The 25,449-nt window shown below is 57.2% G+C and overlaps 7 protein-coding genes across 7 annotated transcripts; 6 read left to right on the top strand and 1 right to left on the bottom strand.

The window, feature by feature from the left end:
- Window positions 1-1,382: 1,382 nt before the first annotated feature.
- B0H64DRAFT_468454 (uncharacterized protein) lies at window positions 1,383-4,200 on the bottom strand (the record flags this gene model as incomplete). Its single annotated transcript, XM_062807752.1, has 10 exons — window positions 1,383-1,972; window positions 2,027-2,126; window positions 2,194-2,822; window positions 2,876-3,139; window positions 3,191-3,212; window positions 3,276-3,556; window positions 3,644-3,694; window positions 3,759-3,848; window positions 3,987-4,015; window positions 4,148-4,200. Coding segments are annotated over 10 exons (1,707 nt in total), but the record flags the coding sequence as incomplete, so codon positions are not given.
- A 920-nt stretch (window positions 4,201-5,120) lies between these two features.
- B0H64DRAFT_240053 (uncharacterized protein) lies at window positions 5,121-7,527 on the top strand. Its single transcript, XM_062799830.1, has 7 exons — window positions 5,121-5,523; window positions 5,608-5,699; window positions 5,863-6,036; window positions 6,090-6,530; window positions 6,586-6,726; window positions 6,787-7,067; window positions 7,119-7,527. The coding sequence occupies exons 1-7, from the start codon at window positions 5,250-5,252 to the stop codon at window positions 7,432-7,434; spliced, it is 1,719 nt and encodes a 572-aa protein (XP_062655274.1). The 5' UTR covers window positions 5,121-5,249; the 3' UTR covers window positions 7,435-7,527.
- Window positions 7,528-9,034: 1,507 nt separating this feature from the next.
- On the top strand, window positions 9,035-10,345 carry B0H64DRAFT_239947 (uncharacterized protein). The gene is made up of 2 exons (XM_062799827.1): window positions 9,035-10,061; window positions 10,117-10,345. Exons 1-2 carry the CDS (start codon window positions 9,156-9,158, stop codon window positions 10,171-10,173), a joined length of 963 nt encoding a protein of 320 aa, XP_062655273.1. The 5' UTR covers window positions 9,035-9,155; the 3' UTR covers window positions 10,174-10,345.
- Window positions 10,107-12,400, top strand: B0H64DRAFT_239950 (uncharacterized protein). The gene has a single exon (XM_062799828.1). The coding sequence runs from the start codon at window positions 10,517-10,519 to the stop codon at window positions 12,104-12,106; it is 1,590 nt and encodes a 529-aa protein (XP_062655272.1). The 5' UTR covers window positions 10,107-10,516; the 3' UTR covers window positions 12,107-12,400.
- A 928-nt stretch (window positions 12,401-13,328) lies between these two features.
- B0H64DRAFT_420009 (UV-endonuclease UvdE-domain-containing protein) lies at window positions 13,329-15,323 on the top strand (the record flags this gene model as incomplete). The annotated part of the gene is made up of 1 exon (XM_062805427.1): window positions 13,329-15,323. One exon carries the CDS (start codon window positions 13,329-13,331, stop codon window positions 15,321-15,323), a length of 1,995 nt encoding a protein of 664 aa, XP_062655271.1.
- Window positions 15,324-15,540: 217 nt separating this feature from the next.
- Window positions 15,541-16,703, top strand: B0H64DRAFT_239890 (uncharacterized protein). The gene has a single exon (XM_062799826.1). The coding sequence runs from the start codon at window positions 15,757-15,759 to the stop codon at window positions 16,360-16,362; it is 606 nt and encodes a 201-aa protein (XP_062655270.1). The 5' UTR covers window positions 15,541-15,756; the 3' UTR covers window positions 16,363-16,703.
- Window positions 16,704-19,328: 2,625 nt separating this feature from the next.
- B0H64DRAFT_426808 (poly polymerase catalytic domain-containing protein) lies at window positions 19,329-25,233 on the top strand (the record flags this gene model as incomplete). The annotated part of the gene is made up of 8 exons (XM_062805751.1): window positions 19,329-20,434; window positions 20,487-21,452; window positions 21,561-21,869; window positions 21,952-22,038; window positions 22,993-23,121; window positions 23,180-24,694; window positions 24,766-25,095; window positions 25,126-25,233. Exons 1-8 carry the CDS (start codon window positions 19,628-19,630, stop codon window positions 25,231-25,233), a joined length of 4,251 nt encoding a protein of 1,416 aa, XP_062655269.1. The 5' UTR covers window positions 19,329-19,627.
- Window positions 25,234-25,449: the final 216 nt, after the last annotated feature.

Genomic DNA, 25,449 nt, shown 5'->3' with positions numbered 1-25,449 from the left:
TAGTGCTTGGCGTAGGGCGTCTTGGGCTCGTTGATCTTCATGGTGGCGGTGCGCTCCTGCTCGGTCAGGTAGAGGTTGGCCTCGTCCCATTTGAGGCGCTGGCGGGCCGCGTCGTCGTCGTCGTCGTCTTCGGCGGTGTTGCCGCCGTCGTGGGGGGTGAGGGAGGACTGGCGGCGGGAACCGCCCGGTCGGGAGCCGGCTGCTGCGGCGGAGGAGGAGCGGCGGTGGCCGGCGTTGTATTGCGTGTTGGCGATGGTGAGTTCTTTGGCTTCCTTTGGGGTGAGGGGGGGGTGGTCGGGCGGGCTGTGCGCTGTGGGTGGGTGCGGGTGCTGGTGCTGGTGCTGGTGCTGGTGCTGGGCGTCGGTGGGGGAGATGGGCGGGGAGCCGCGGTACGAGTTCTTGAGGATGCCTGTTGATATGGGAGGAGCTTCGTTAGTTTTGCCTGCTTGCTACTAACTAGGAAACTACCCAGCACTACGTGGCAAGTAGTCGGTTCGGGGTTGGTCCCCGGTGACGAAATGGCTCAGCTTCAGCTCACCTTTGGGACGCGGGGCTTGTGTCCCCGGCGGAGTATGCGACGGGGTTGGTTCTGCGGCGCTCGCCATTTTGTGTGTGTGTGTGTCTGGGTCGGTTTGTCGAAATGAGTCGTTCCCGGAGATATATACTGCTCTGTGAGGCCTTTTTGTTTTTTAGGTGGTTTTGCCTTGGTTTGGAGAAAGGGAGTGACTGGTGGCTGAGGTGAGGTGCTTCTAGTGTGAGGTGGAATGACCCTCCCCTTCTGAAGGAGGGTGGGGCGGGGTTGTTGGATCCGCCAAGCCACGAACCGGGAGCTTTTGCTGCGAAGTGCAAGCCAAGTTCGCTGCTCTGTGGTATTCTACCCTCTGGAGGCGCCCACGATGCCTGCAAATAAATTCGCCATCTGCAGCGAGACTGGAACTCGACGTCACTGTGCGTGAACACAGTGCTCTGTGTGGTACACATGGCACGACCCCGGACACTCGCACCACAAGAGTCCCTGATACCGCCCGTCGAGTTGTCTTTTTGCTCCGTCCCAGCTGAGCCGAGTGGCCGAGTCCATAAACTTCAACGCCAAAGGCCCGTCAAGGGTCCTCAGTCAGCTCGGCAAGGTCCCCACGTCCCCGAGTCCGAGATGCATGTATGCAATGTGGCTGTGGATACCGAAGGCAAGTCTGTTTCCTATCAAGTTCGCTCTCTTCCTCTCGCTGGCCACTTGCTGTCTCCCATTACGTCATATGCGACTTCTCTTTCATGATCATCCCCTCTTTCTCACCCTATACTCATCCTCGGATATTTTTATAAGTCACCGTTGTTATGTTATCATTACAATATTTGCCTCATATTACCTTCGCGTAGCCCTCCTTACCCTCTTTTTGACACCCCTTCCCCCTCCTTCCCTTAACCCCTCCACCGGGTAAACAAGGCTCACCGAAAGCGCGAATAAGTCATGGAGTACCTATACTTGCGTATCTATGCTTCTATTCGTGCTTCAAAGGTCTAGAGTAAGAAGACTTCATGGGAAGTCCCACGTCAAACGGGCCACGGTTCTTCTCGCCATGCCGTCGACCCCTTGAGACCAAGGTTAATCATCATCAACCCACCCAACTTGCGTGGCACTCGTGGGTACAACGTTTCCTGATATACCGCCAAGACTCTTCGTAAAAGGTGAGATCAAACAGTTCCGTATCCAGCGCGGGTGGCGTATCTTCGTTTACCGCGCCGCCTCAGGCTCCGAGGCAACCTCACAGTTTTGGTCATTGGTTGTTTCACACACCGTTACCATTCATGTGCGGCAGTATCCTATCCAACGGATTGGGCACACCGGTATGTCGCCCCCAGGCCTGGAGCATCTCCCGCCTCACGCACCCGGTAGGCCGGGCGTAGTCCTTCTGCGTCTGTTCCAGAATGGCGAGCATGGCGTCTTGCTCTTCGACCCTGTGAAAATAGTGTCCAACTGCGCTTGTCAACTTCATGGCACCGGGTTTGGGAGGGACGAACTCCGACTTACAAGCCGATATCGCCATGCAGGCGGTGAATACACCCGGCGGCGTGAACTGGTTCCCGCGTCCGATGGCGCAGATTTCACGGACGGTCTTCCGAATACGTTCCTATCCACGAGGTTCAGTGAGTGCCTGACCACAGAGATACGGAAGAGTGAGCAGGGGGCCAACCAACCTCGACACTAGCTCTCTCCTTGGCTTTCAGCAGGTTGCCGGGTCTCAGCCGGTGGTCCAACAGAAAGAGCGTTGCGAGCCTGTGGTGTTGTACCCCAATGACTGTTGCCACAAAGCCCGGCTCATTAGCGCATGTCCGAACCCAACCAACAACCAAATCCCACTTGCCTTGGCAGCCCTGATGATACCAGATCCCCGGGAAAACACTCGACCCCGGCGGCTCTGTGAAGAAGGGATCATATGACGGCGGCAGCTTCTCGGCCCATTGCCGGTTCCAGCTGTTCAGCTCATCCCACGAGTGCGGCTCATGCTTCTCGGGCGCGAGCCAGAAGTTGACCACATCGGCGCAGTGCACCACGGCCACGTTTGCCCACGCGAAGTCGTCCTCCGGCGGCTCATCGAGCGACCTGTCCACGAGGCCGGGGTGGACGAGGTACAGGCATACCGGCTGCCGCTTCGTCACGGCGATGTAAATCTCCTGCCGCAGCCCCACCCAGAACGACGCGGCGCCGAGGGTTCCCGGCCCGAAGGACTGCACCCCGACGAACCGGTACATGCCCGGCAGGTGGCCCCGCTTCAAAGCCTCGTGGGTTTCGTCCACGTCGTTGTCGGCGTCATCTCGGAGTCCAGCTGTAGTTGGAGCATTAGTCCATGCCCTTGGCGTCGTTCGACGGCTGACGTACCGTTCATCTCTTCCATGACCTGGAGGATGATGGTGGCGGCAAAGAGATGCTCGGTCCACAAGGATTTGTAGTTTTTGCTCGTCAGGAGACACTTCATGATGTTGATGCAGGCGGCATTGTGCGTGTCCGCTAGCTGGTTATATCGCTTCCTCTGGTTGCCGTCATGGTGTGTTTGCCCCAAGTGCCGCGCCGAGAGCGCAAATATGGCTCTTAGCAGCACCTGGCAGTCCCTTGACCGATGGGGGACGATGTTCTGGAAGGTATCTGTGGGTCCTCGTTAGCATCTCCGTGTGCTCCCCCCACGGTCATACGTACGGTACGGGTCGCACAAGTCAAGCTGAGGGAGAGGTGTCAGTGATCTAGATGATCCATCAACGATGGGGTTCGGTTGACAACTTACCCACGTGGCCAGCTTATCCATGAAGTGGCGGAAGAGGACGGCCTCTTCGGGACTCGTGAGGGGCCAGACCGGGGGAAGCGGATCGACAACGGACGAGATGGCCATCAACCGCGAACGGTCTGGAGGCGAGGGGGGCCGGTAAGGCGGCATGGGCGAAGTATTGCTGTGGCACTCTCCCTCGGCGACGGGAGGGGAGTCCCATGCCGCCTCGAAGTCGTCGGGTCCGCTATCCGGGCTCGACACATCGTTTATGATAGTCTGCGACTCATCGATAAAGACCACTTCATGCCACCAAGGTCAGACAGGGTCTTCTTGACTATCTAGTTATAGGTCGAGGTATCCGAGCAAAGCGAAACGGGGGGACGAACGTCTTCGTGGAGTCTTGATCCACCTCTGTTTCTTTGCAAACTTGAACTTGTCTGTGTAAATATGCAATGAGTAAAGGAGGCATCAAGAAAGGAGTGGTCGGACACTCTCACTGACACTTGTTGGTCTCGCGGATCTTGAGGCCTGGCGGTAGGCATGGCTCGTCCGCGGTCCGGCATCTGCCACAGATTGGTGTCACTCTGTCGCCTGTCGCACACGGTAAAGTCAACATATGATTCCCCTCCCGGGAGATTGACATCCGGGCCCGCGGTGGGGTCCGGGGGTCCGGAGGGACTAGCGGAGGACTAGACTAGGAGCACGGAGGAAGTGGAGACGGAAACTGACATTTGAGATGATGTTGGCGGCATCGGGCGCTAGGGAATTTTGTCACCATTCAAGTCAGCAAAAAAAGCACCGGAACTAAAACAAAACACCAGCGCTAATTGCATTGAGAACCCTGCTCCGGACTTCAACAACAACCGAAACCCGACTATTTGTAGACTCACCATCCGAATCTTGCCAAGTTCGGGATTGGGGAGCCCCGCCCGGATGAGGACGTGGCAGTTGTGGTGGTCATGTCGGGAGGCGACATTCCCACTGCACTTGGAGAGACCGGGGGTTGTTGAAGCTATCACATCCAAATTCCGGCAAGTGATGGATGCACAAACAGTTGGGGTTTGGGGTCTGGCTGTGAAAGAAGGCGGTGATCAGATGCTAACCTCTGGCGCAAGGCTCAGGGTGCGTCAACTGATGGAAAGCTTGAAAGCTGACAAAGCTGAGACAGGCGCACCCCACGCACTCGTGGCTGATCGGGGGAAATTGCCCGCCAACCCCGGCAAAACGCCCCGCCTTTTGTGGGCGGTGATTGCTGAGCTTGCTCGCTTGCTCGAGCGGCCCGAAAACGGGTCCACCGTGAAACTCGTCCGTTGTGCGTCCCTCGGTACCCCCGCCGAAGAGATGGGGAAGCAGTCTGGGGAACAGAGAGGGTCACATTAGAGACATTTCTTGGGTTCAACTGTTTCTTGGGATATCATGCGGGTCATTTTCAGGTCGCTCTTGCTTTTCGTTGCTGATGTCTGGGTGCGGGGAAGGAAAGGTTATCACCGGCCATCGGCCACATTCGTCGTCGCACTCATTGGCCTTTCGGTGTGGTGCAACACAACACGATGCACCTTCCCTTCTTGTCGAAGCCGCCTCACTGAGCAACGAACCATCGAGCGAGTGAACCATGCCAACCCGCGAAAACCACAGTGAAAAAAAACCCTTCCAGGAACCCGACAGGGATTACCACTTCCAACGGCTCGAACTTTGAACTCCTGCACACCCCACAGCCGAGAAAAACTCCACATTCCCCAACCACATCCCTAAAATGCGAGCCCATTGGACCCGTTGAAATATTCTTCGAGAAATCTTCCAGGTTTCTCCATCCATCCCGCTTGGCAACATGGGCCTTGAATGGAGCTCGGGGAGTTGATCTTTTTCTTTTCCCCATAACCAACACCAACAACAGCCCTTTCGTGAACCGGCGCATTACCTACGCAGGAGTAGAGTCTGTCTCACCTATCTACCTTGACTGCACACCGGAACAGGGAGTGAACCGCCACCAAGATGGCCTCAGACCATACACCCGAGGGCGTTGCGCCTTCCGGGCAAGCCGTCGTGGGCGATGAGAAGGAACACCACGTCCAGGACCAATTATCCGAGTCGCAGCTCAACGCCACGGACCGTGTCATCCAGGGCGCCAAGTTGGCCACGGAGAAGGAGCAGAAGATGACCCTCATGCAGGGTATCCGCCTGTATCCCAAGGCCATCGCATGGAGCATGCTCATCTCAACCTGTATTGTGATGGAGGGCTACGACATTTGCCTGATAAACAACTTCTGTAGGTGCTCACCGTGAGGTGACGGCTTCCTCGGCCTTGCGAGTTCCCCTAGATGGCGCTGTCAACTAACTGGATGGCTCAAAGACGCATTTCCACAATTCAATAGAAAATACGGCGAGCAGTTATCCAACGGAGAATGGGAAGTGACGGCTCCATGGCAAGCTGGGCTCAGTAACGTAAGTGTTGTCTTAAAAAACAAAAAAGACAGAATAAAAGGATCGAATAGCTGGGACCGCAACGCGCCGGCCCGCTTCATTCCCGCCCCGGTCCAGGGTCTTCACCGGGATAAGATGAGACGAGCGAGGTCGAATGAGACGAAAAGCTAACCGGTGGATCTAGGGCGCCAACGTCGGCGAACTCATTGGTCTCCTGATCAACGGCTGGGTGTCTGAGCGATTTGGTTACCGCTGGACAGTGATTGTCTGTCTCATGCTGATCAACGCCTGGACGGCCTTGTTCTTCACGGCCCAGAATGTGCAAACGCTACTAGCGGCTGAGATCCTATGCGGCATCGTACGGACCCCTAACCCCTAACCCCTGAGGATACGTTGTTAACTTTTGAACAGCCATGGGGCGTCTTCCAAACCCTCACCATTACCTATGCTTCCGAGGTCTGCCCTGTCGCTATGAGAGCCTATCTCTCGACTTACGTCAATTTCTGCTGGGGTCTCGGCCAGTTCATCGGCATCGGCGTCATCATGTCCATGCTCGGGCGGGACAACGAATGGGGCTACCGAATTCCATACGCGCTGCAGTGGATGTGGCCGCTTCCGCTCGCCCTCGGCATCTTTTTCGCTCCCGAGTCTCCCTGGTGGTTGGTGCGCAAGGGGAAGCTGGACCAGGCAAAGGCCTCGCTCCTGCGTCTCACCAGCTTGAACCGGGAGACGAATTTTGACGCCGATGAGACGGTCGACATGATGGTGCACACCACGGCGCTGGAGGAGAAGACGACGAGCGGAGCGAGCTATTTGGACTGTTTCAAGGGTTACGACTTGCGGAGAACGGAGGTAAGGCGGGCCGAAGTTGAGCAGTATGAGGGCTTCGATGACTAACGGTAAACAGATTGTCGGAATGTGCTGGGCTATTCAGAATCTGTCAGGGAACTCCTTTTCGAATTACTCGACGTACTTCCTCACCCAGGCCGGTCTTGACCCGGACAGCGCTTACGGCTTCGCGCTTGGCCAGTACGGAATTAACATGGTGGTAAGTCAGATCCTGGCATTTTACTTTCCAAGGATAATAGACGCTAACACTACTGTAAAGGGGGTTGTCGGATCCTGGTTCTTGATGAGCCGTGGAATCGGCCGCCGGTCTCTCTATCTTTACGGCCTGTGCGGGCTTTTTGCCATGCTTTTGATCCTCGGTTTCCTGGGCCTCGTGCCTGAGGCGCAGCGGCGACAAGGCTCCATCGCGACGGGCAGCATTATGCTGGGCTGGGCCCTGACATACCAGCTGACAGTAGGCACCGTCTGCTACTCGCTGGTTAGCGAGATCTCGACACGGCGGCTGCAGATCAAGACTGTTGCCCTCGGGCGTGTGTTTTAGTAAGTCTCTTCTCAAAGAGGTCCCACTCTCCACCGCTAACCTCCCTGAAGTATCATCGTGGGCATCATTTGCAGTACCATCACGCCGTACATGTTGAATCCCGGTGCCTGGGATTGGGCAAACTTTGCAGGCTTTTTCTGGGCCGGCGTTTGCTTCTTGTGCATTGTTTATACTTATTTCCGCGTACCCGAGCCGTCGGGGCGTTCGTTCGCCGAGTTGGATATGCTCTTCAAGAACAAGGTCAGCGCACGCAAGTTTGCTACCACCAAGGTCGATGTGTTCGAGGAGGATATTGATGGGGAGTTCATGGCCAAATACCGTCAGCATGCCGGGGCCAAGGTTGCGGAGATTGTCAACAGCCCATAGGGTTTGGGGGTTTAGGATAGTGGAGCGAAGTTAATGAAATGTATTTGCAGTTTCAACCTGCTAGGGTGGTCCAAGGAGTGAGTAGCGAAGATATTGAATCGGTGGCTATTCGGTTGGTCAAACTGCTTGGTACATATAGGTAGTAATAGACCACCTCCTTGGGGGATTCCGATTTGATTTCATACTATGCCTTACCAAGCTGAAGCGCCACGGGAAGAAAGATGCTCGGGTCGTAGATTACCTCTAAGCACAGAAGCTGCTAAGTTGTTTCCCGGGCCACCGTGCAGAGCCCATCAAGCCCCATACCAGACCCGGCTGGTGCAGGAGAACCTCGGGTTCTATAATGATAGATGGCCCATCGATGAGAGACTCCAGACAGGGGTTCGGGTGTGTGGTTCGATAGTAACTCCACGCTCGTGTTATCCGTTGGTTAGGCTTCGACGTGCTAAGACCTAGTTTACATTCATTATCCCTTCGAAGACCAAATCTGCGAACTTGACGCGTTCCATCCAGGTGCTTCTTCGGCTCGCGCACCCATCGCACCCATCGCACCCACCAACTCTCCTAAACCACGAACTTGGTCAACCCCCATTATTGACGTAACGTTTCAGTCGATGGCCACACATTCTATTAACTGGGGAATGTCCTCTGAACCCACCACGTCGGTAACTAAATTCCCTAAGATGCTTTCACGACTAAAGGCCCCAGCAGCTGGAGCGGTGACTCCCAGTCGGGACGGTGTTCTCTAAGACCTTGACTGTCTCATACACGACCGGCTCCTCTTGCCGGTGCAGACGTCGGTTGGCCACATCAACCGGCTAGCCGCTTTCCCTCGCATGCCATTCCGAAATAAGTAGACCTGCATCGTAGAGAATTGCCTTTTCTAAAAGCGGGACTCTGTGAGACGGCGGAGTTCGCCGCGTCAGGTTTCCACATCTGGTCTAAAAAGGTAATTCTCGCCGATTCTGACCAAAGTCGACCTGCATCTCTCCATCGGACCCTGGCAACCCGTTCACGTGCCATTCAAGGAAGAACCACGTCGGTGGGCACATGGAGGAGCTGTGGCACCCACCCTTCTGCCGTTCCAAGCAGAAACGAAAGAGAGAGAGAAGCAAGACACAGATCCTTGGAACCGAAGGAGCAGGCTTCTCCTCTTGTATCCATTCTGATGCAGCTGGTGCGGCCGAGATTCGCCAACCCCAAGCGGGTGAACGGGGGTGGATGACGTGGATCTGCTTCCTTACCCTCCATGTCCTCCCCCATCTCGTCGAGCTCCCCATAGTTATCGGCGTAATCGCGGCGGAGAGTTTCCTGCTGTCGTCCTCCGCTCCCCAGTTTAACCTGACCATACATGATGCTCCTGACCGACGGTGGCCCCAACCATGAACATGCCGCAACGGAATAAGAAGGCGGTCTGGACCCCGGAGAAGGAACGGTTCCTGACCTGGGCCAGCCGACCAAGTCCTTGTTCTCCTCCATTGTTTCCCGCCTCCTCCCGACAATACCACGCCTCAGTAACGGCCATACAGTCCCCGGGCGCCGCGCACATCCAAGCACAACGGTCCTTACACGCTTTCATAAGGGACACAAATCACATGTCTAATTGTTGACCCATCGTCTCCAGCACAACAATTGGATCACCCATTGTTGAGGTCTACCTCCCCACCCCTTCCTAGCGTCACTTTTTCTACCTCCCCGTGCTCCCCCAATATCCAATCCCAATGGCGGCCGCAGTAGACGTCCGCCCGCCTGTCCACCGGGACGGGGCCTCCCTCGAAGCCATCTCGGACGCAGTCGACACAGTCAACATATTCAAAGGCATGGCCACCACCACCACCACAACAACAGACAGCGCAGCCTTCGACTCGGCCTCCCACTTCGACGCCACCAAAGACAAGTCCACCTTCCGGCAATACACCACGGCCTGCGACCGCGTCAAGCACTTCTACGCGGAGCAGCACGCCAAGCAAACCGTCGCGCACAACCTCGCCGCACGCGAGCATTTCTACTCCCCTGCCCGCCAGCGCCCGCAGATGGGCATCTGGGAGGCAATGGAGAAGCTCAACACGCTGGTGGACGACAGCGACCCGGACACGTCGCTGAGCCAGATCCAGCACCTACTACAGAGCGCCGAGGCGATCCGGCGCGACGGCAAGCCGCGCTGGATGCAGCTGACGGGGCTGATCCACGACCTGGGCAAGCTGATGCTGTTCTTTGACGGGTGCTGCGAGGGCCAGTGGGATGTGGTCGGGGATACGTTCCCTGTGGGCTGTCGGTTTGATGAGCGGTGTATTTATCCGGATTTGTTCGCGGCGAACCCGGATGTGGGGAATGAGGTGTATGCGACGCGCCATGGGATCTATCGCCCGGGGTGTGGTGTCAATGAGCTGATGATGAGCTGGGGCCATGATGAGTACCTGTATCTGGTGCTGCGCGACCAGAGCACGCTGCCGCGCGAGGCGCTGGCCATGGTGCGCTTCCACTCGTTTTATCCCTGGCATAAGGAAGGGGCATACACCGAGTTCATGGCCGATGGCGATGAGGCGTTGTTGAGCGCCGTGCGGGCCTTCAACCCCTACGATCTGTACAGCAAGTCGGATGAGGTGCCCAAGGTGGAAGAGCTGAAGGTGAGATGGCCGTTGGAATATGGGAGGAATTACTTTCGCTAACATACAGTTCTAGCCTTATTACTTGGAGCTCATTGATGAGTTCTTCCCTCAGAAGATCATCAAGTGGTAGATAGTGCGGGAAAGTAGAACAAAGCGGACACAATGAAGCGGACGCCCCGGAAGCGGACTCGGGGTAGGTGTGCGATACATCCGGCAGTATCAGACCTGATAGAGAGGACAAAAGGCACACGAGTGGCAACTACAAGCCCTCCCGCTCTGAGCAATAATTTGTTGGCTTCTTTGTGTGCTGGATTAACGAGAGGTTCCTTTCTCAGTTTTGTAGAACAAAGAGACTCGGTGATGCCGTTTGGCTGCGTCCCCGGAGTATATCAACCACTCATCAACTTGGCTGGTTTATTTCTTGAAACGCAGCTCAAAGTGTGTAAAATAACTCGCCCAGGCCAGCCGTCAACATGAAACTGCAACCTAATCACCCCCTCGACAACTTCGACCTCGTCGGTAGCAGTTCTGCGGATCGGTTCGAACCCGATGGCAGCGGGGAGCGAATGATGGTAGACGCGTACGTCTGGTTCGACTGGGACTCATACCGATGGCTGGATGTCCTGCACAAAAGAGAAGACGAGACGGACTGGTGGGATCTCGAGGACAGGGTGCAACTGGAATATCTCGGCGGCACTACGCGAGTGCTGCGTTCGCTGGTCGACACCCTGCCACCCGACGTGCTGGCGCTTGATATCGGCCCCTCGGGGGAGGTCGAATGGACGTCAACGGCTGACGAGTACAACGGTGCATGGTGTACCTACTACCCCTCGGTGGAGGAATACGGGCTCCCATCTTCGAGTAGCCTGCCCGTGTTGCTCCGCTCCGACCTGACCGAGCTTGACCGTGTCGATGGCACAGTCACCAAGGTTTCCTATCGCTGTCCTACTTCTGGGCAAGAAAAGGTTGGCGCCTTCAAGGCCATAGCCAACTGCCCCCCCTACGGCGGTGTCTGGGACGAGATCCAGATCATGGCGCGGTTGCCGCCCCATCCACTCATCCTTCCCATCGACTCGCTCGTTCTGGAGGAGCTCACGGGGCTCGGGGTCGTTGGCTTCACCACCCCGTTCGTCTCGGCCCCCTCGCTCGACGAACCGCTCTCGGGGCCGTTTAAGCTACGCTGGCTTCGAGAGTTGATGGGCCTTGTAGACGAGCTCAACCTGAAGTACGGCGTCGTGCACCAGAGTATTTTCGCCCAGAACCTCTTAATCAACCCAGACACCGACTCCATCTTGCTCTTCGACTTCAACGCAGCCGCAAAGATTGGGGAGGCACCGGCTGGTATGAAGGGGCCTCACAACAACTACGAGCAACCCGAACTAAACGACATCAAGGGCGTGGCCTTCAGCCTCTACTGCATCATCACCCGGGACCCCGAGTACCTATCCGCCCGGTTCGACCGCATCCGAGATGACGAATTCGACGACTTGGCCAAATGGACGCAACACCCGCAAGTCACTCTCGACGCCGACCTCTCCAACTTCCACAGCGAGCTCTCCGCATGGATGCGCAAGCGCCGCTCGACACCACCCCAACAACAACAACAACAACAACAACAACAACAACAACAACAACAACAACAACAACAACAACGACCCCTACAGCAAATCAACTACCCCTCCCCGCCCTCCCCACCATCCGACATCATCCAACCGCCAACCCCCCAACCCAAGCACGCGCGCGAGTGGGACGCCATCAGCACCCACGAACCCATCGGCTCGCGCCTCAGGGCCGGCCGTCCCGTCCTCAACTGGCAGCGCCCGGCGCGGGACGGGGTCGACAAGGGCCGGCGGCTGCTGGCCACGGGGCGGTATGCGGACGAGCAGGCTGAGGTCGAGAAGGGGATGGCGCCGATTGCGGTGCCGGATTTGAAGAGGAGGTTTCCACAGCCGCCGCCGCCGCCGCCGGGGAGGGTGACGAGGGCAAGGGCGAGGAGGGTTGGGGGTGTTGATGCTGGTGTTGGTCCGAGTCGTGTTTCAGAGGTGGGGGAGAGGAAGTGGTAGTGGAATTCGGGTTTTGGGGGTGGATTGTTGAATTCCATATGGTGTCTACTGTATTGTTTGTCCTGTGATCGTGTGGTCGTTTCCGAGTTATCAAAAGCCAGCTGGTTCCTCGAGTTGAATATATCATGATAATATGGCCGAGTCAGTTCAGGTTTTACCTTGCGCGAGCCGGCGGCGCAAATCTAAGCTTCCAATTTTGTATTTTTACACAATTATCTTGCATGCCTAACAATACAGTGAAAATGGTGAGAAAGTGATCTTGTGAGGCAGGCGCGTAACTGCAGGTGCGGTGTGAGACACGGAAGGGAGAAGCGGGAAGCAGAAAAGCAGAACGTCGTCGAGGCAGGCACGGGATGTCACATCGGCTTGGCAGCCCCCACCTTCAACCCTTCAACAGCGTTGCATCCCCGCAACCGATGACTTCATTACTTCTGCTTCAGGTCGATCTCGACTTCTTCGCACACACTCCTGACACTTCAGCGTCGTACCCAGCTGAGATTGTTGCCGATTGTTGCCACACCGGAGCATCGAGTCAATCACTGAGCCCAGCTTCCTATTGGATCCGTATTCTCGATTTCCGACTTTGCAGAGCCCCCTCTCGGGATCGTTCGGTGGAATCGATCGTGCCGATCGGGCGGTGAACCATGGTGCGGTTGTGGCAAGCACCCACTGGAATCTAACCTCGTTTGAGCCTGTAGAGCTGCTGAGATTGTCTCAGAATGGCCTGAGCCAAGTGTATCACCGGAGTGTTTGACCCGGGAGTGTTTGACCCGGGTTTTGTTACCCTCCACTTCCAAATTTCGATACTCTCCTACATTAGGTCCCCATTCACACCGTGACCATTCACACCATCTCCCCCATCATCACCGGCCACTATACTCGGCAATTCCTACGTCGTGAATAAAGGGGGATGACCCTTACAAACACCGCCCCCTTCCCCCTCCGGTCCTCCGCCCTCGTCTTCGCCTTTCCAATTACCGGATCTTCTTCTCGCACATCACGCAGTATCTCAACCTCTATATCTACTACAATTCTGCCGTACCCGAGATTCCTGGCCCTCCCATTCCGGCCCCCAATACGAGCACCGCCCGCTATCCGTTTTCACTCCCTCGCTCGCTATTCCCTGGCCCTTTCCTCTGCGCCACTCTCGTCCCGCCATACCTCCACCCACTACACCCACCACACCCGCCTAACCTACCACGCGACCCGACCCTTTTCCGTCATGCCTCGAAGGTCCAAGCCGTCGTCCCCTGGACCGGATTGCAACAAGGTGGACTTGGCCTCCATCAATGTTGACACGCCTCTCCATCCCCAGGTTCAACTCCGCCGGTCGAACCGCGGCCTAATCAAGGCCCTCCAGCCCCAGGACGTCGTGGCGCCAACAGCAGGGAACATGTTGGGGCTCAAGCCCCCCGAAGGAGACAACGTGAGCAAACAGGAAATGCAAGAGCGCAAGGAGACGCTAAAGGAGGAAATGCAGCTCGCCATTGAGGGGCTCGCTAGGATGGAACGCCGGCTAAGGAGCGCAACAAAGAGGCAGAAACTTCAAATCGAGGAAGAGATCGAGTCCTCAGAGCCACGAATCCCAAAGGCAGCCCACGCCGAGCCTGCCGGGGAAGCCATGAGGTTCGTAGAACCGACAACAGCACCGACAAGCGGAGGGCAGCTGCCCACCCCGGGCGAGGAGGAGAAAGATAATTTTGCCCGGGACATTACAGGAGGAGCCGGGCATGATCCCGAGAGCGTTAGGATAGACACCCCAGAGGAGGCACCCGATGTCCCTGAACGGGGTGCTGCCAGAGCGCCGCCAGTCAACAGTGGCTATCTGCCCTTACCATGGAAAGGCCGTCTAGGCTATGCATGTCTCAACACATATCTTCGCTCGGCCAAGACGCCCGTCTTCTGCTCCCGGACCTGTCGTATGTCCTCCATCATCGACCACCGGCACCCGCTCACAGACCCGTCCCAGCCCGAGCACTCGGTCAAAAACCGGCCAGACAAATCCAAAGAGCCTTCCGAGCAGTTGGGGCAGAAGTTCCTACAGAACCTCGGCCTCACCAACGCCCGGGATATCATCCGCATGCTGCGCTGGAACGACAAGTACGGCATCAAGTTCATGCGCCTCAGTTCCGAGATGTTTCCCTTTGCTAGCCACGAGGTACACGGCTACAAGCTGGAGCCCTTCGCCTCCGACGTGCTCGCCGAGGTCGGGAGGGTAGCCGCCGAGCTAGGCCACCGCCTCACCACCCACCCCGGCCAGTTCACACAGCTCGGCTCGCCCCGCAAGGAAGTCGTCGACGCCGCTGTCAGAGACCTCGAATACCACGACGAGATGCTATCCCTGCTCAAGCTCCCCGACCAACAAAACCGCGACGCCGTCATGATCCTGCACATGGGGGGCGTGTACGGCGACAAAGCCGCGACCCTCGCCCGCTTCCGCACCAACTACACCACCCGACTCTCCCCCTCCATCCAAGCCCGCCTGGTCCTCGAAAACGACGACGTCGGCTGGAGCGTGCACGACCTGCTCCCGACCTGCGAAGCCCTCAACATCCCGCTCGTGCTCGACTACCACCACCACAACATCATCTTCGACCCCACCCAATGCCGCGAAGGCACCCTCGACATCAGCGCGCCCGACCTCCAGGCCCGCATCGCCGCCACCTGGTCCCGCAAGGGCATCCGCCAGAAGATGCACTACAGCGAAGCCTGCGCGGGCGCCGTCACCCCGCGCGACCGCCGCAAGCACAGCCCCCGCGTCGCCACCCTGCCCCCTTGCCCGCCGACCATGGACCTGATGATCGAGGCCAAGGATAAAGAGCAGGCCGTGTTTGAGCTGATGCGCGCGTTTAAGCTGCCCGGGTTTGAGCGGATTAGGGACATGGTGCCGCATGACCGCGCGGACGAGCCGCGCCCGCCGCCGCCGGCGGTGAAGAAGAACGCCACGCCCAAGAAGAGGCAGAAGCCGGCGAGGAATTTGAAGAGGAAACGGGCGCCCGATGAGGAGCCGGTGGAATTGAATGATGTGGGGGCCGGCGCGGAGGATCGGGAGTATGCGGCGCCTGGAGGGAGGGAGGTGGCAGAGGAGGATTATGCTATGGGTGGGCCCGAGGGGAGGGTCTATTGGCCGCCGGGGAGGGAGGATTGGTTGAAGCCTATGCGGAAGGGGGCTAAGGCGTTGAGGGTGGAGGATGTTGAGGAGGAGGAGGAGTGTTAAGGGGGGGGTTATCTATCACGGTTTTGGGGTTGGGGATGGGTTGTTGTTTCGTTTGTTTGCGGTTTGCTTGGTGGGTTTTGCATGGCTATGGAACGGCAATGGGTGGTACACAATGGGCAATACCTCTACTGGGCAATGGCCAACGGTCTGGTTGGTGTTTACTGGGTTAGAGTTTGGGTAACTGGAAAACAAAATGTAATGATTTTTGTATTAGTCGATGGAGAGATATACGAATTAGCTAATCTTGAATTGATCCTGTGTAAACCCACTGACACAGGCTCACCAGAGATGGATGTACCGCGACACAATCTCCCCCTTTGCATGGCCGTTTCAGTAAAGTTGAAGGATGGTGAGGGTGGTGGATACCTCGACCGATCATGCCATGAGATTATTCCCGTGATGGGGTCTGTTTGTATGCAACTCGCCTGTCATTATGTATCTCGCCACCGATCGGCGTTACACTGACCTCGGTTGGAACACCATGTCCGGGCCGGCGCCGATCCTCCGGCTTGTGTACCAGCATACCGGTACCCGCGCTGCATGTGATCGGCGGCCGCCGTTGAAATATCTCGCTATATGCATATGTACCGGGGTACTGTACAGATTAGTCCAACGTCTCTCCGCCGAGAGGCCTCACCAAATCCCCCCCGCCATGCGGAGTGCCTGGCGATCTCAACCAGTACGGGTATCACACGGTAAATTGTACATGTCTCAAAGATGTCCATACAATATCCTCTCCAGGTCCAGGCCGGCCTTGAACACGCCACCACCGCCAGTCGTCCGGGATGCGCTCCCCAATTCTGAAACCAACCCCTGCTTTTCTCTTTTTACCCGCCCTTCCCAAAACGGGAAACAAAACGCCGCCGTTGTATCCGTCCCCCCCGCAAGAAAAGAGCAAAGAGAAAAAAAAAAACCTCCAACGCCCGCCCTACCCCCACCTAACAGGGACAGCCCGCAGGCATATCCCGAGCAAGAAGAAGATGAACTCCCCAATCCAGCTGGACCAGCCCCTATCCACCCCCGCCCCTTTAACTTCTAACTCCCAACGGCCGCGACGGCCTCGCCGCGCAGCTCCTTGCAGCGCGGGTGTGGGCAGGTGCCGCAGAAGAGGGTGCTCTTGCCGCACGCCACGACGCGCGCGCACCCGCAGGTGGTCGACTGCGAGACCAGCGTCGTCTGGCAGGCGTAGCTGATGCGAGTGCCGCACATTTTTTGGTGGGTGGAGGTGTGTGGTGGTGTTTGTTGAGGAGACGTTCGCTTTTTTTTTGGTTGCTTGGATGTGCTGCAGTGCCAGGTACCTTAGGCGGTGGTGTGGTGGTGTGGTGTTGTTCTAGCCCAGATTGGATGTTGTTTTGGGGTTTGCTGAAGTGGAAAGGGGGTATCTGTGTGGTTGTCAGACCACTGCGTCGAGAATGTTGCGTATGGCGAGTTGGGAGAGATCTTCCGTACCTCAAATAAAGGGCAATCTTCACAATAACTAATAAAAATCGCCAAACGATTGTTGCCGAATGTGGATGTGATATGCCCGCTTTCTTTGTTGGGAAAGGAAATGATGGTTTGGATCGGGTTGGGATCGGGCTGGAATCGGGCCGTGGTGTCGTGACTATCCAGAGCACTTGATTGTTCAGTCCAGACTGGTTGGTGATGATAATGGCCGCGAGGTGACGGAGTGAGTGAGCGGCGGCAGGTGGGGTTTTATCTATCCCTGGGTCCGGTTGTGGATGGGGTCTTGCAATGCCGTGGCCGTCAAGGGCTCATGCGACTGCGGGAATTCCCCAGTGCAGATGCTGAAGTTTAAAAGAGTGGCGTGGCGGCTGTCGTTTTTGGGTTGCGTTCGACGTTGCGCTGTTCGACGGGTGGATGTTCAGCTGCATGTTTATACATATTCACATATTAGGGTCCGCCGGAAGCCCGGGGCCCCAAGAGTTCCAGCTTTAACTTTTCCATTCTAAAACTCGTTGCATCCTGCCCACGTCCCTGTCACGTTCCTGCCATGGCGCGGCGTGCGCGGCCCAGGCACACCAGGTTCCGACCTCAGTGTCACCTAAAACGGAAAGCACGATGATGGAATGTTCTCCGGAGTCCATCCCGAACACCTCCCCAATTGGCGGATTCGGCAGTCAAACCTGCGAAAATGGGTTACGTCATCATGCGGGCTCGGTGTTCGAGACTGTTCTATCAAAATTTGAGGATCGATGCTGGCTGGTTGGTCCACCGCCCCACATCCTTCCGGATTGCGCCAAGCTTCAGATTCGCTGGTTTCTCTGGTGCGCTCCTTTGCCTTGGTGCATCCGCCCGTTTGGAATTTTAGAAGCCGAAAATATGCAGGTTGCGCAGCTTGTGGCATGATGGTGGCGGGGTGCGACCTGCATCCAACAAATGGGCGAGAGGCCCAGAGACCCCAATGCCACGAGGCAAGGCGCGAACCCTCGATCCCCACAGCTCCTCCGATTGCCACGAGGAACTCAGGAGCTGCAAGACTTCGGTGATTGCATCTGGCTGAAACAGCTGAACAGGGAAACAGGTTCTTACTTTGACATGCAGATGCAGCTCCGATGCAAAGCATCAGACGCAAGTTGACCGAATTAGAACATTCCCGACGGCTGGGACGATTGCTGGACACCTTGGACTCGACCCTGAATCTGTTTCACTCTCATAGATCGGTCCTTCAGTACTAGGAACCCTCGCCTTATTCTTGTGCCCGACGTGCCTGACTAGTACATAACCGTCTTCTCGATACCAATAGCGCCCCACCCCCGCTGGTTACTGTGTTTGAACACCAGGCTACACTGTCCCACACAGATGGCATGTGGCGGGATCATCCTCGTTGTGAGCTTGGCAGCCTCCAAGTGCTCTCGGACAGAACCAATTTCTTCGGGTGGTTTCACTCTGCTATAACCATGCGGGTCTGACAGTTTCATGAACGGAGTGACGGAGCACGCAGTACAAATGGGGTGGTCCTTGATCGTGTGTGCCGGAAATTATTCTTCAATATCATAGCTCTGAGGGATCTCGAAACGGTGGTGGATTCAAATACTCTGACTTGACACCACACGCGGAACTTAAACTGAAGCTGTTTTAGATAGACCTTCAAGATTGTTGAATGTTCCTCGGACTCTCTCTCACGGCGCCATATCTCTATCGTTGTCCAGAGACCCATTCCTACCGCCCACCACAGTTTACGGAAGCTTGTCAGTGTGTCCGCCGTTGTTGGCTGAAACCTTCCAGCTTCCATCAAAGGGGCTGCTTGGAGAAGAAGCTGCGAGGTGATGGCGAGGGAGCCGGTCCAGCACACTCAGTCCCAGAAACCAAACCGCACTCTCTCGGACCAAGCCGTTCAAAACGGATATACCACAGGCTCCTTTCTGGTTGGGTTTTCCTATTGCACTCTAATAACACGTCATGGGGATTACTAGTACTATGGCTGGGTCGGTAATGAACTCTTCGTCACATATTCGGAATTTGCAGGAACAAGTGAAAGAGGTTCGGGCTCAGATGGAAGGATAGAAGATAGTGTATTGCGGGCTCCCTAGGTACTAAACAGGTGACGTTAGGCGGTGATACTCCGAGTGAGTCGTCCGGGTGTCAGTGAGAGTCGTTAACACTCCGAGCCACGGACGAAGTTGCTGAAACACCATGTTCGAGGACCTCGGGGATTTTATGTCATGTGATTGATGTGATATTTCGGGTGTGGTGGATGGGATTTACAGTTGACACAATCTACCGGGGCAAAACTCCAAGAATTCAGGAAAAAAGAAAGATGCGGGGCGGGAAAAGGGTTTGGAGATGGAGGCTGGAATCGAGAGGTTCTTGGTTGCTACTTTGCAGAGAAGCGATTGGAAATGGACAGCTTGGCGATAACTGTGGCTTCATCGGGAAATTTCGCGATTCAATTCCAGGTTGTGCAGGCAGAACGTCGACCTGCCTAACATTTTGTGGGGCTCGTCCGTCGATAGCGCCTGGTTGCCTGCTGGTGTCCCTGGGATCCCGTGATCGCGCGGTGTTCTGACCCTAGCAGGGGCCGTTGTTGCCTGCTCGACACGGCGCGCTGCTGAACCGGACGAAATTTGTTTGGGGGCTTATTTACATGCTCACGAATCGCTCTTTCTTCGACCAAAATTTCATCTCGCCATTCTCAATTTCTCCCAATCATCCAGCCGACTTGTTGCCAGAATTCCCCTGGTTTGAGCGTACATTCTCGATTTTTCGAGACTGCCAATTGACCTCGTATCAGTCTCCTTACTCCATTCCAGAAGTACGAGACCCACTCCCGACCGCAACATTCCCTCCAGAACCCGAGCAAGATGCCACCAAAGCGGGGAAAGAAGGCGGCGACTCCAGCGAAACCAGCCTTGGACGGGTGCAAGATCGCCCTCAGTGGCACTTTTCCCCGCGCTCCACACGCCTTCATAAAGGCCAAAGCAGAGGAGCTTGGAGCGGTCGTGGCCAGCAGCGTAACCGACGATGCCACCCACCTCCTGGCAACCGAGAACGACTACAAAAAGCCATCTCCCAAGGTCGCCAAGGCACAGTCACTCGGTATTCACATTGTGAGCTTGGAATGGCTTTTTGCCTGCGAGGAAAGCGGCACCAAAGAGGCCGAGGATAGTTACACGCCTGGCGCCACCGACCAGGACGACGACGACTCCACCCCCGCACAACCGGACGCATCCAAGTCGGCGCCCGCAGCGTCGTCCCAAACCAACGGTACCGCTAGAACAAGCACCAGGGCGCGGAAGCGTGCTCCTTCCCCCGTCGTGGACAATGCCTCGGATACCGAACCTGCGCCGAAACCCAAGCGCACGAGAGGGCGCAAGGCAGCTGCTGTCAAGGTAGAGCCGGAGGATGATGTCGATATGCCGGACGCGAACGATGCGAACGACGCTGCCGATGCCGAACCTAAAAAGGAAGAGAAACCGGCCAAGGCAAAGGTCGAGAGAGCCATGGGCGAAGGCCAAGTCGCGAAGAGCAAGAACATGCAAATCCCTCTCGATGAAGGCTGCCCATACATCACGTCCAAGGTCTACATCGACGATGCGGGGGTCATTTTCGACGCGTCGTTGAACCAGACCAATGCGTCAAATAACAACAATAAGTTTTATCGCATCCAGGTGAGATCAACAAACCCCACATCCCAGGTGCTTCTGTCTGACAGAGGAGTAGCTCTTGGAGGACCCTAGCGGCATCTTCCGGACGTGGACTCGGTGGGGCCGCGTTGGAGAACGTGGTCAGACACAAGTCGCAGCCGAAGGTACTCTGGATAACGCTATGCGGCAGTTTGAGAAGAAGTTTAAAGACAAGTCGACGCTTGCCTGGAAGGATCGTGGCAACAACCCGAAACCGGGTAAATATGCCTTCGTCGAGAAGAACTATGACGACGATTCGGACGATGATGATGAGGCCGATGGTAATGCGACTGGAGACAAGGCCCCGAGCCGGAAAGCACCCGAGTCAAAACTCGAACCTGCTGTACAGCAGCTCATGAACCTCATCTTCAATCAGCAATTCTTCAATGCCGCCATGTCGGCTCTCAACTACGACGCCAATAAGTTGCCGCTCGGGAAACTCAGCAAGGCAACCATCACGCGAGGTTTCCAGGCGCTCAAGGACCTTTCCGCGCTCATCGACGACCCCGCCACTTCTGCATCAGTCCACGGCATGGCGTACGGTCCGGCGGTTGAGCAGCTCTCCAACACCTTCTACTCTTTGATCCCCCATGCATTTGGCAGAAATCGCCCCCCGGTCATCAACAACCAGTCCATGGTTAAGACAGAAATAGAACTTCTGGAAAGCCTGAGCGACATGAAGGACGCTGCGCTCATCATGAAGGTGGACAAGGCTGCCGAAAACGAGATCCACCCAGCAGACAAGCAGTTCCAGGGTCTCAACATGAAGGAGATGACGCCCCTCGACCCGACCGGTAACGAGTTCACCCAACTGAAGAACTACTTGGTCGAGAGCCGCGGCGCCACGCACGGACACCACTATAAAGTCGAGGGCATCTTCCGTATCGAGCGCCAAGACGAGTTCAAGCGGTTTGAAGACAGCAAGTTTGGGAAGATGGACCAGAACCGGCGCCTGCTGTGGCACGGTTCCCGCTGCACCAACTTTGGTGGTATTCTCAGCCAGGTACGTTGAAATCACGTCCTTCTCTTCCGCCTTCATTCCCGCTGCCTGGTTACTCCCTCACCCCTGGGGAGGAATAACATGACTGACGTGTCTTGGCCAACGCTTTAGGGACTTCGCATTGCGCCGCCAGAAGCACCGGTGTCGGGCTACATGTTTGGCAAGGGTATCTACCTGGCCGACATGGCGTCCAAGTCGGCCAACTACTGCTGCTCATCCATTTCGAACGGTACCGCGCTCCTTCTGCTCTGCGAGGCTGAGCTGGGTGACCCCATGCAGGAGCTGGTGAACGCCTCATACACGGCGGGCGAGGATGCGGAGAAGAACGGCATGGTGTCGACCTGGGGCCAGGGCACCACTGGTCCCAGCCAGTGGAAGGATGCCAGCTGTGTCCACCCCGACTTGGCGGGTGTGAAAATGGTGAGTTTCTTTTTTCCCTCCTCTATCTGACTTGGAAGAGTCCTCAGAGTCACCGAATAGCCGGCTAACATGTACTTTGCAGCCTGACACGTCGGTGTTGCCCGGAGCCACCAACATTCCGAATGCCGGCCTGTACTACAACGAGTACATTTGTTACGACGTCAAGCAGGTCCGCCTGCGGTATCTGTTGCGGGTTCGCATGTAACCCAACCCAGAGGCGGGAGGGGAGATTATGGGATGCGAGAGTGGTCCGGTGTTCGGGATGGAAGGAGTCGGGAGTGTAATTGGGGTATTCTGTTTGCTCGGTGGTTCTACGACTTCGGAGTATGGACGGTTCACGGCCTCGTAATACTGGCTGTCTTCTGAGAGTTTCTCAGGTAGACAATAAAAGTTCTTTTTCTCTGTGCTTTGCTCTGCTTACATGCTCGGCATCGGGCTGTGCATCATGTGATTCTTCCAATCCCGCCTGTTGAATTCTCGCCGAGCGGTAGCAGTTGCGAGTCCCGCTCCACCGCCAAGAGGCTTGGAAGAGACGGGAGAACCAGTCCGCGGCGGCTGCCAGCGAGCGGGCCCACCACGTTCCGCCAACGGCACGAAACGGCAACCAGGGTCATCTCTCAGGAACCCCGAAAGTTGTCCCTCTCAGTGCCTCTCTCTTCTCGATGAACCTTGAACCCCACAACCCGCAAGCCAAAAGTTGAGTGGCCAAAGCACCTGCAACGCGGGCGGCGTCGGAGAGATCTGCACAGCACCTGCGCTCAAGCAACGCAACTTGACATCGGCAAATCCGAAGAAACGAAAACGACAGGCTGAGCAAAAAACATCCCTTTTTTCTGGCGACAGCGAAATGTTTGCAGCAATCCGGGAACCAGACCCGCCCGCGCATTCTACGAGAAACCGACTGCGACATCGAGTTGGGGCTGCCAGTGAGAAAGTTAATTCGGGATCAAAGGAATTAACGTTAAACCGTGACGCAATTGTTGGAGGTGATCGCAGCCGATGACACACCGGGCCGCGCGCGAGCACAGTGCAGCAGCAGGAGGACCAACATCAACAACCACCACTGACTTTGACATTGACCGTCGACAACCGCCCATCCATGAGTACCTCACCCCGGCCCCAGAAACGGACAAATACCTGCGTCACGTGTCGTGCGCGCAAGGTCCGCTGTGACGGCCGACGCGGCATCTGCACCAACTGTGAGCGTCTCGGCTTCAGCTGTTCGTACGACGAGAATGTCGGCGTCGAGGTCGTCCAGGGCGAGGGGAACGGCGCTGCCATCTCGGTACCCGCGCCGCCGCGTGCGTCAGGCCTGTCAGAACTGCCATGCCAGGAAGGCCAGGTGCAGCGGCTCCATGCCGAGTTGTGACCGTTGCCGGGTCCAGCGCCTCGAGTGCGTGTACCGGCCCGGCAAGCGGTCGCTCCCCCTGCCGCTGCCGAACCCCGCCGCGGCCCCGTCTCCCGGCTCCGGGATGGACCTCGATGCGCCTCCGGGGCAGGGCGCACCAAACGACTACGCCACCTCCAGCAGCAACGCGAGCCCTGCCACGGCCGCCGTCGACCCGACTGAACCCGACGAAGCCCTAGCCCTCAAAGCGTTCGACAACTTTTTCCGCCACATCTACCACGTCGCCATGTTTTCCTTTCTGCACCGGCCGTCCCTCATGGAGCTCTACCACGCCGGGTCGCTAGACCGAGCTCTCGTCCTCTCCGTCGTCGGCATCACCTCGCTCCTAACCGACATGGGTCCGGGCATGGTCGACTACGGAAACCGATGCATCGAAGAGTCCGTCTCGCTGTGCCTGGCAGGGCTCGAAAAGCCGACCATTTCGCGTCTGCAGGCCCTGGTGCTGGCCGTCAAGCACCGCATCCTCTCCAAGCGCTTCTCCAGCGCCTTCATGCTCCACGCCATTGCGAGCCGGTTCGCGACTGCCCTCCGTCTGTACCAAGAGAATACGGACCTCTGCTTTCTCGCGCGGGAAGCCCGCCGCCGCCTGATGTGGTCCATCTACATGATCGACGCGTCCATCGCGACAGGCCAGGCGGATGTCGCTATCTGGTTCGATGCCGAGCGGCAAATCCAGCTGCAGCTCCCGTGCAACGAGCGCAACTTTGACTTTGACCTGCCAGACCCAACGGAAGGGCTCCGGTCGCCGGGCCCCGACCCCTCAACCGGTATCGTGCCGCCCTTGCCAGACGTGCTTGGCCTCATGGCGTTGCATATCCGCCTGTACTGGATGCGCACCCGTATCCTGCAGTGCACATCACGAGCGGCCGCTTCCCCCACGGCGGACACGCTAGCCATGCTGCCGAGTCAGCTGGCCGAGCTCGCTGCGGAACTCGAGGGGTTCGAGGCGAGGTTGCCGGTCTCGTTCCGCGAGAACGAGGCTAATTTCCGCCTGCGCAGCTATTCCACCCGACTTAACATATTCATCACCACACACATGCTGTGGAGACAGTGTCATCTTGACCTGTACCGCCTGTTTCTCCCAGGCTTGAAGGAGGCACTTGCCCCGGCTGCTTTGCAGCAACTAGACTCTCACTTCGTGATGCATAGCCGGCGTAGCTGCTACGAGCACGCCAGGCGGATGGCCGACATGATGTCGCAGCTGCTGAGTTTGAGTAGCACATCCAGCACCCCCCCGGTGGCCGATTTGGATCTCACCGGGTGCGCGTTCCACTGCTCGAGGGTGCTGTATCACGGTTTACAGACGGACAGCGGTGATCTTGGATTGGGTTTCACGCAAGAACGCGTCCAGGAGCTGGCTGGCGTCTGCCTCCGCGCTGCGCGGCAGTCAACTCCCGGGCAAGCGTCTGCCAGTATTGTAAGTTTTCTGTTTCCCTAGGTAACCGCGCGGTTGCGTGAGCGAGCGAGCACTCACTTACAGCGACGCAGCAAGCGGATATCGAGCGGCTGATTGCCAACGGTCTGTCCCTGCCAGAGGTTCCCCCCGCTTTAATGGGCCGCACTCGCAGCCTGGGTCCTGGAACGGGGACGCCGTATCTCGCGCCACAAGGCCCGGCGCCGGCAGCAGACCACACGGCCAATCGCATGCACCTCATGGTTCCGACCCCGACCCCGACCCCGGGGAACCAAGCGAGCGTAGGATCAATGCAAATGCCGCCGCCCGCGTCCATAAGCCCCATGGCAGCGTTGAGCCTGCCCATGGCGGCTGAATCGGCGGCGCACGGCGCCGCGGGCGTCGCCCCATCCCAGGCCAGCGCAGTGACGAGTGGTAGCAATGCCTTTGAAGAGTTGCCCGACGGGCTCAACTTCGGCCCCGAGTTCTTCGGCATGGATTCGTGGGCGTCATTCGCGGGCTGGCCGGATATCGGGCAGTTTCCGACCAGTGAGATCTCATGATCCGCCGAGCTGCGAGTTCCCCCTCCCCCAGCCTTATGCCGTGGGGTTTTTCGTGTTTAAATAGTTTCCGGCCCCCGTGGCACCATTTGAGGCGTTCATGTCGCCATCCCACGTGCGCGTGGGGTGCATGTCGGGGGCTTGTTTGGTGGCGTTTTATGGTTGGTCGCGGACTGGGGTGTTGGAAAAACGGGCAACGACAACGACGACGCAAAAGGC

The sequence above is a fragment of the Chaetomium fimeti genome, assembly GCF_033439085.1.
Source record: "Chaetomium fimeti strain CBS 168.71 chromosome Unknown B0H64scaffold_8, whole genome shotgun sequence".
NCBI classification, from domain to species: Eukaryota; Fungi; Ascomycota; class Sordariomycetes; order Sordariales; family Chaetomiaceae; genus Chaetomium; species Chaetomium fimeti.
The sequence above is the reverse complement of the archived record's forward strand: the minus strand, read 5'-3'. Positions and strand labels throughout refer to the sequence as shown.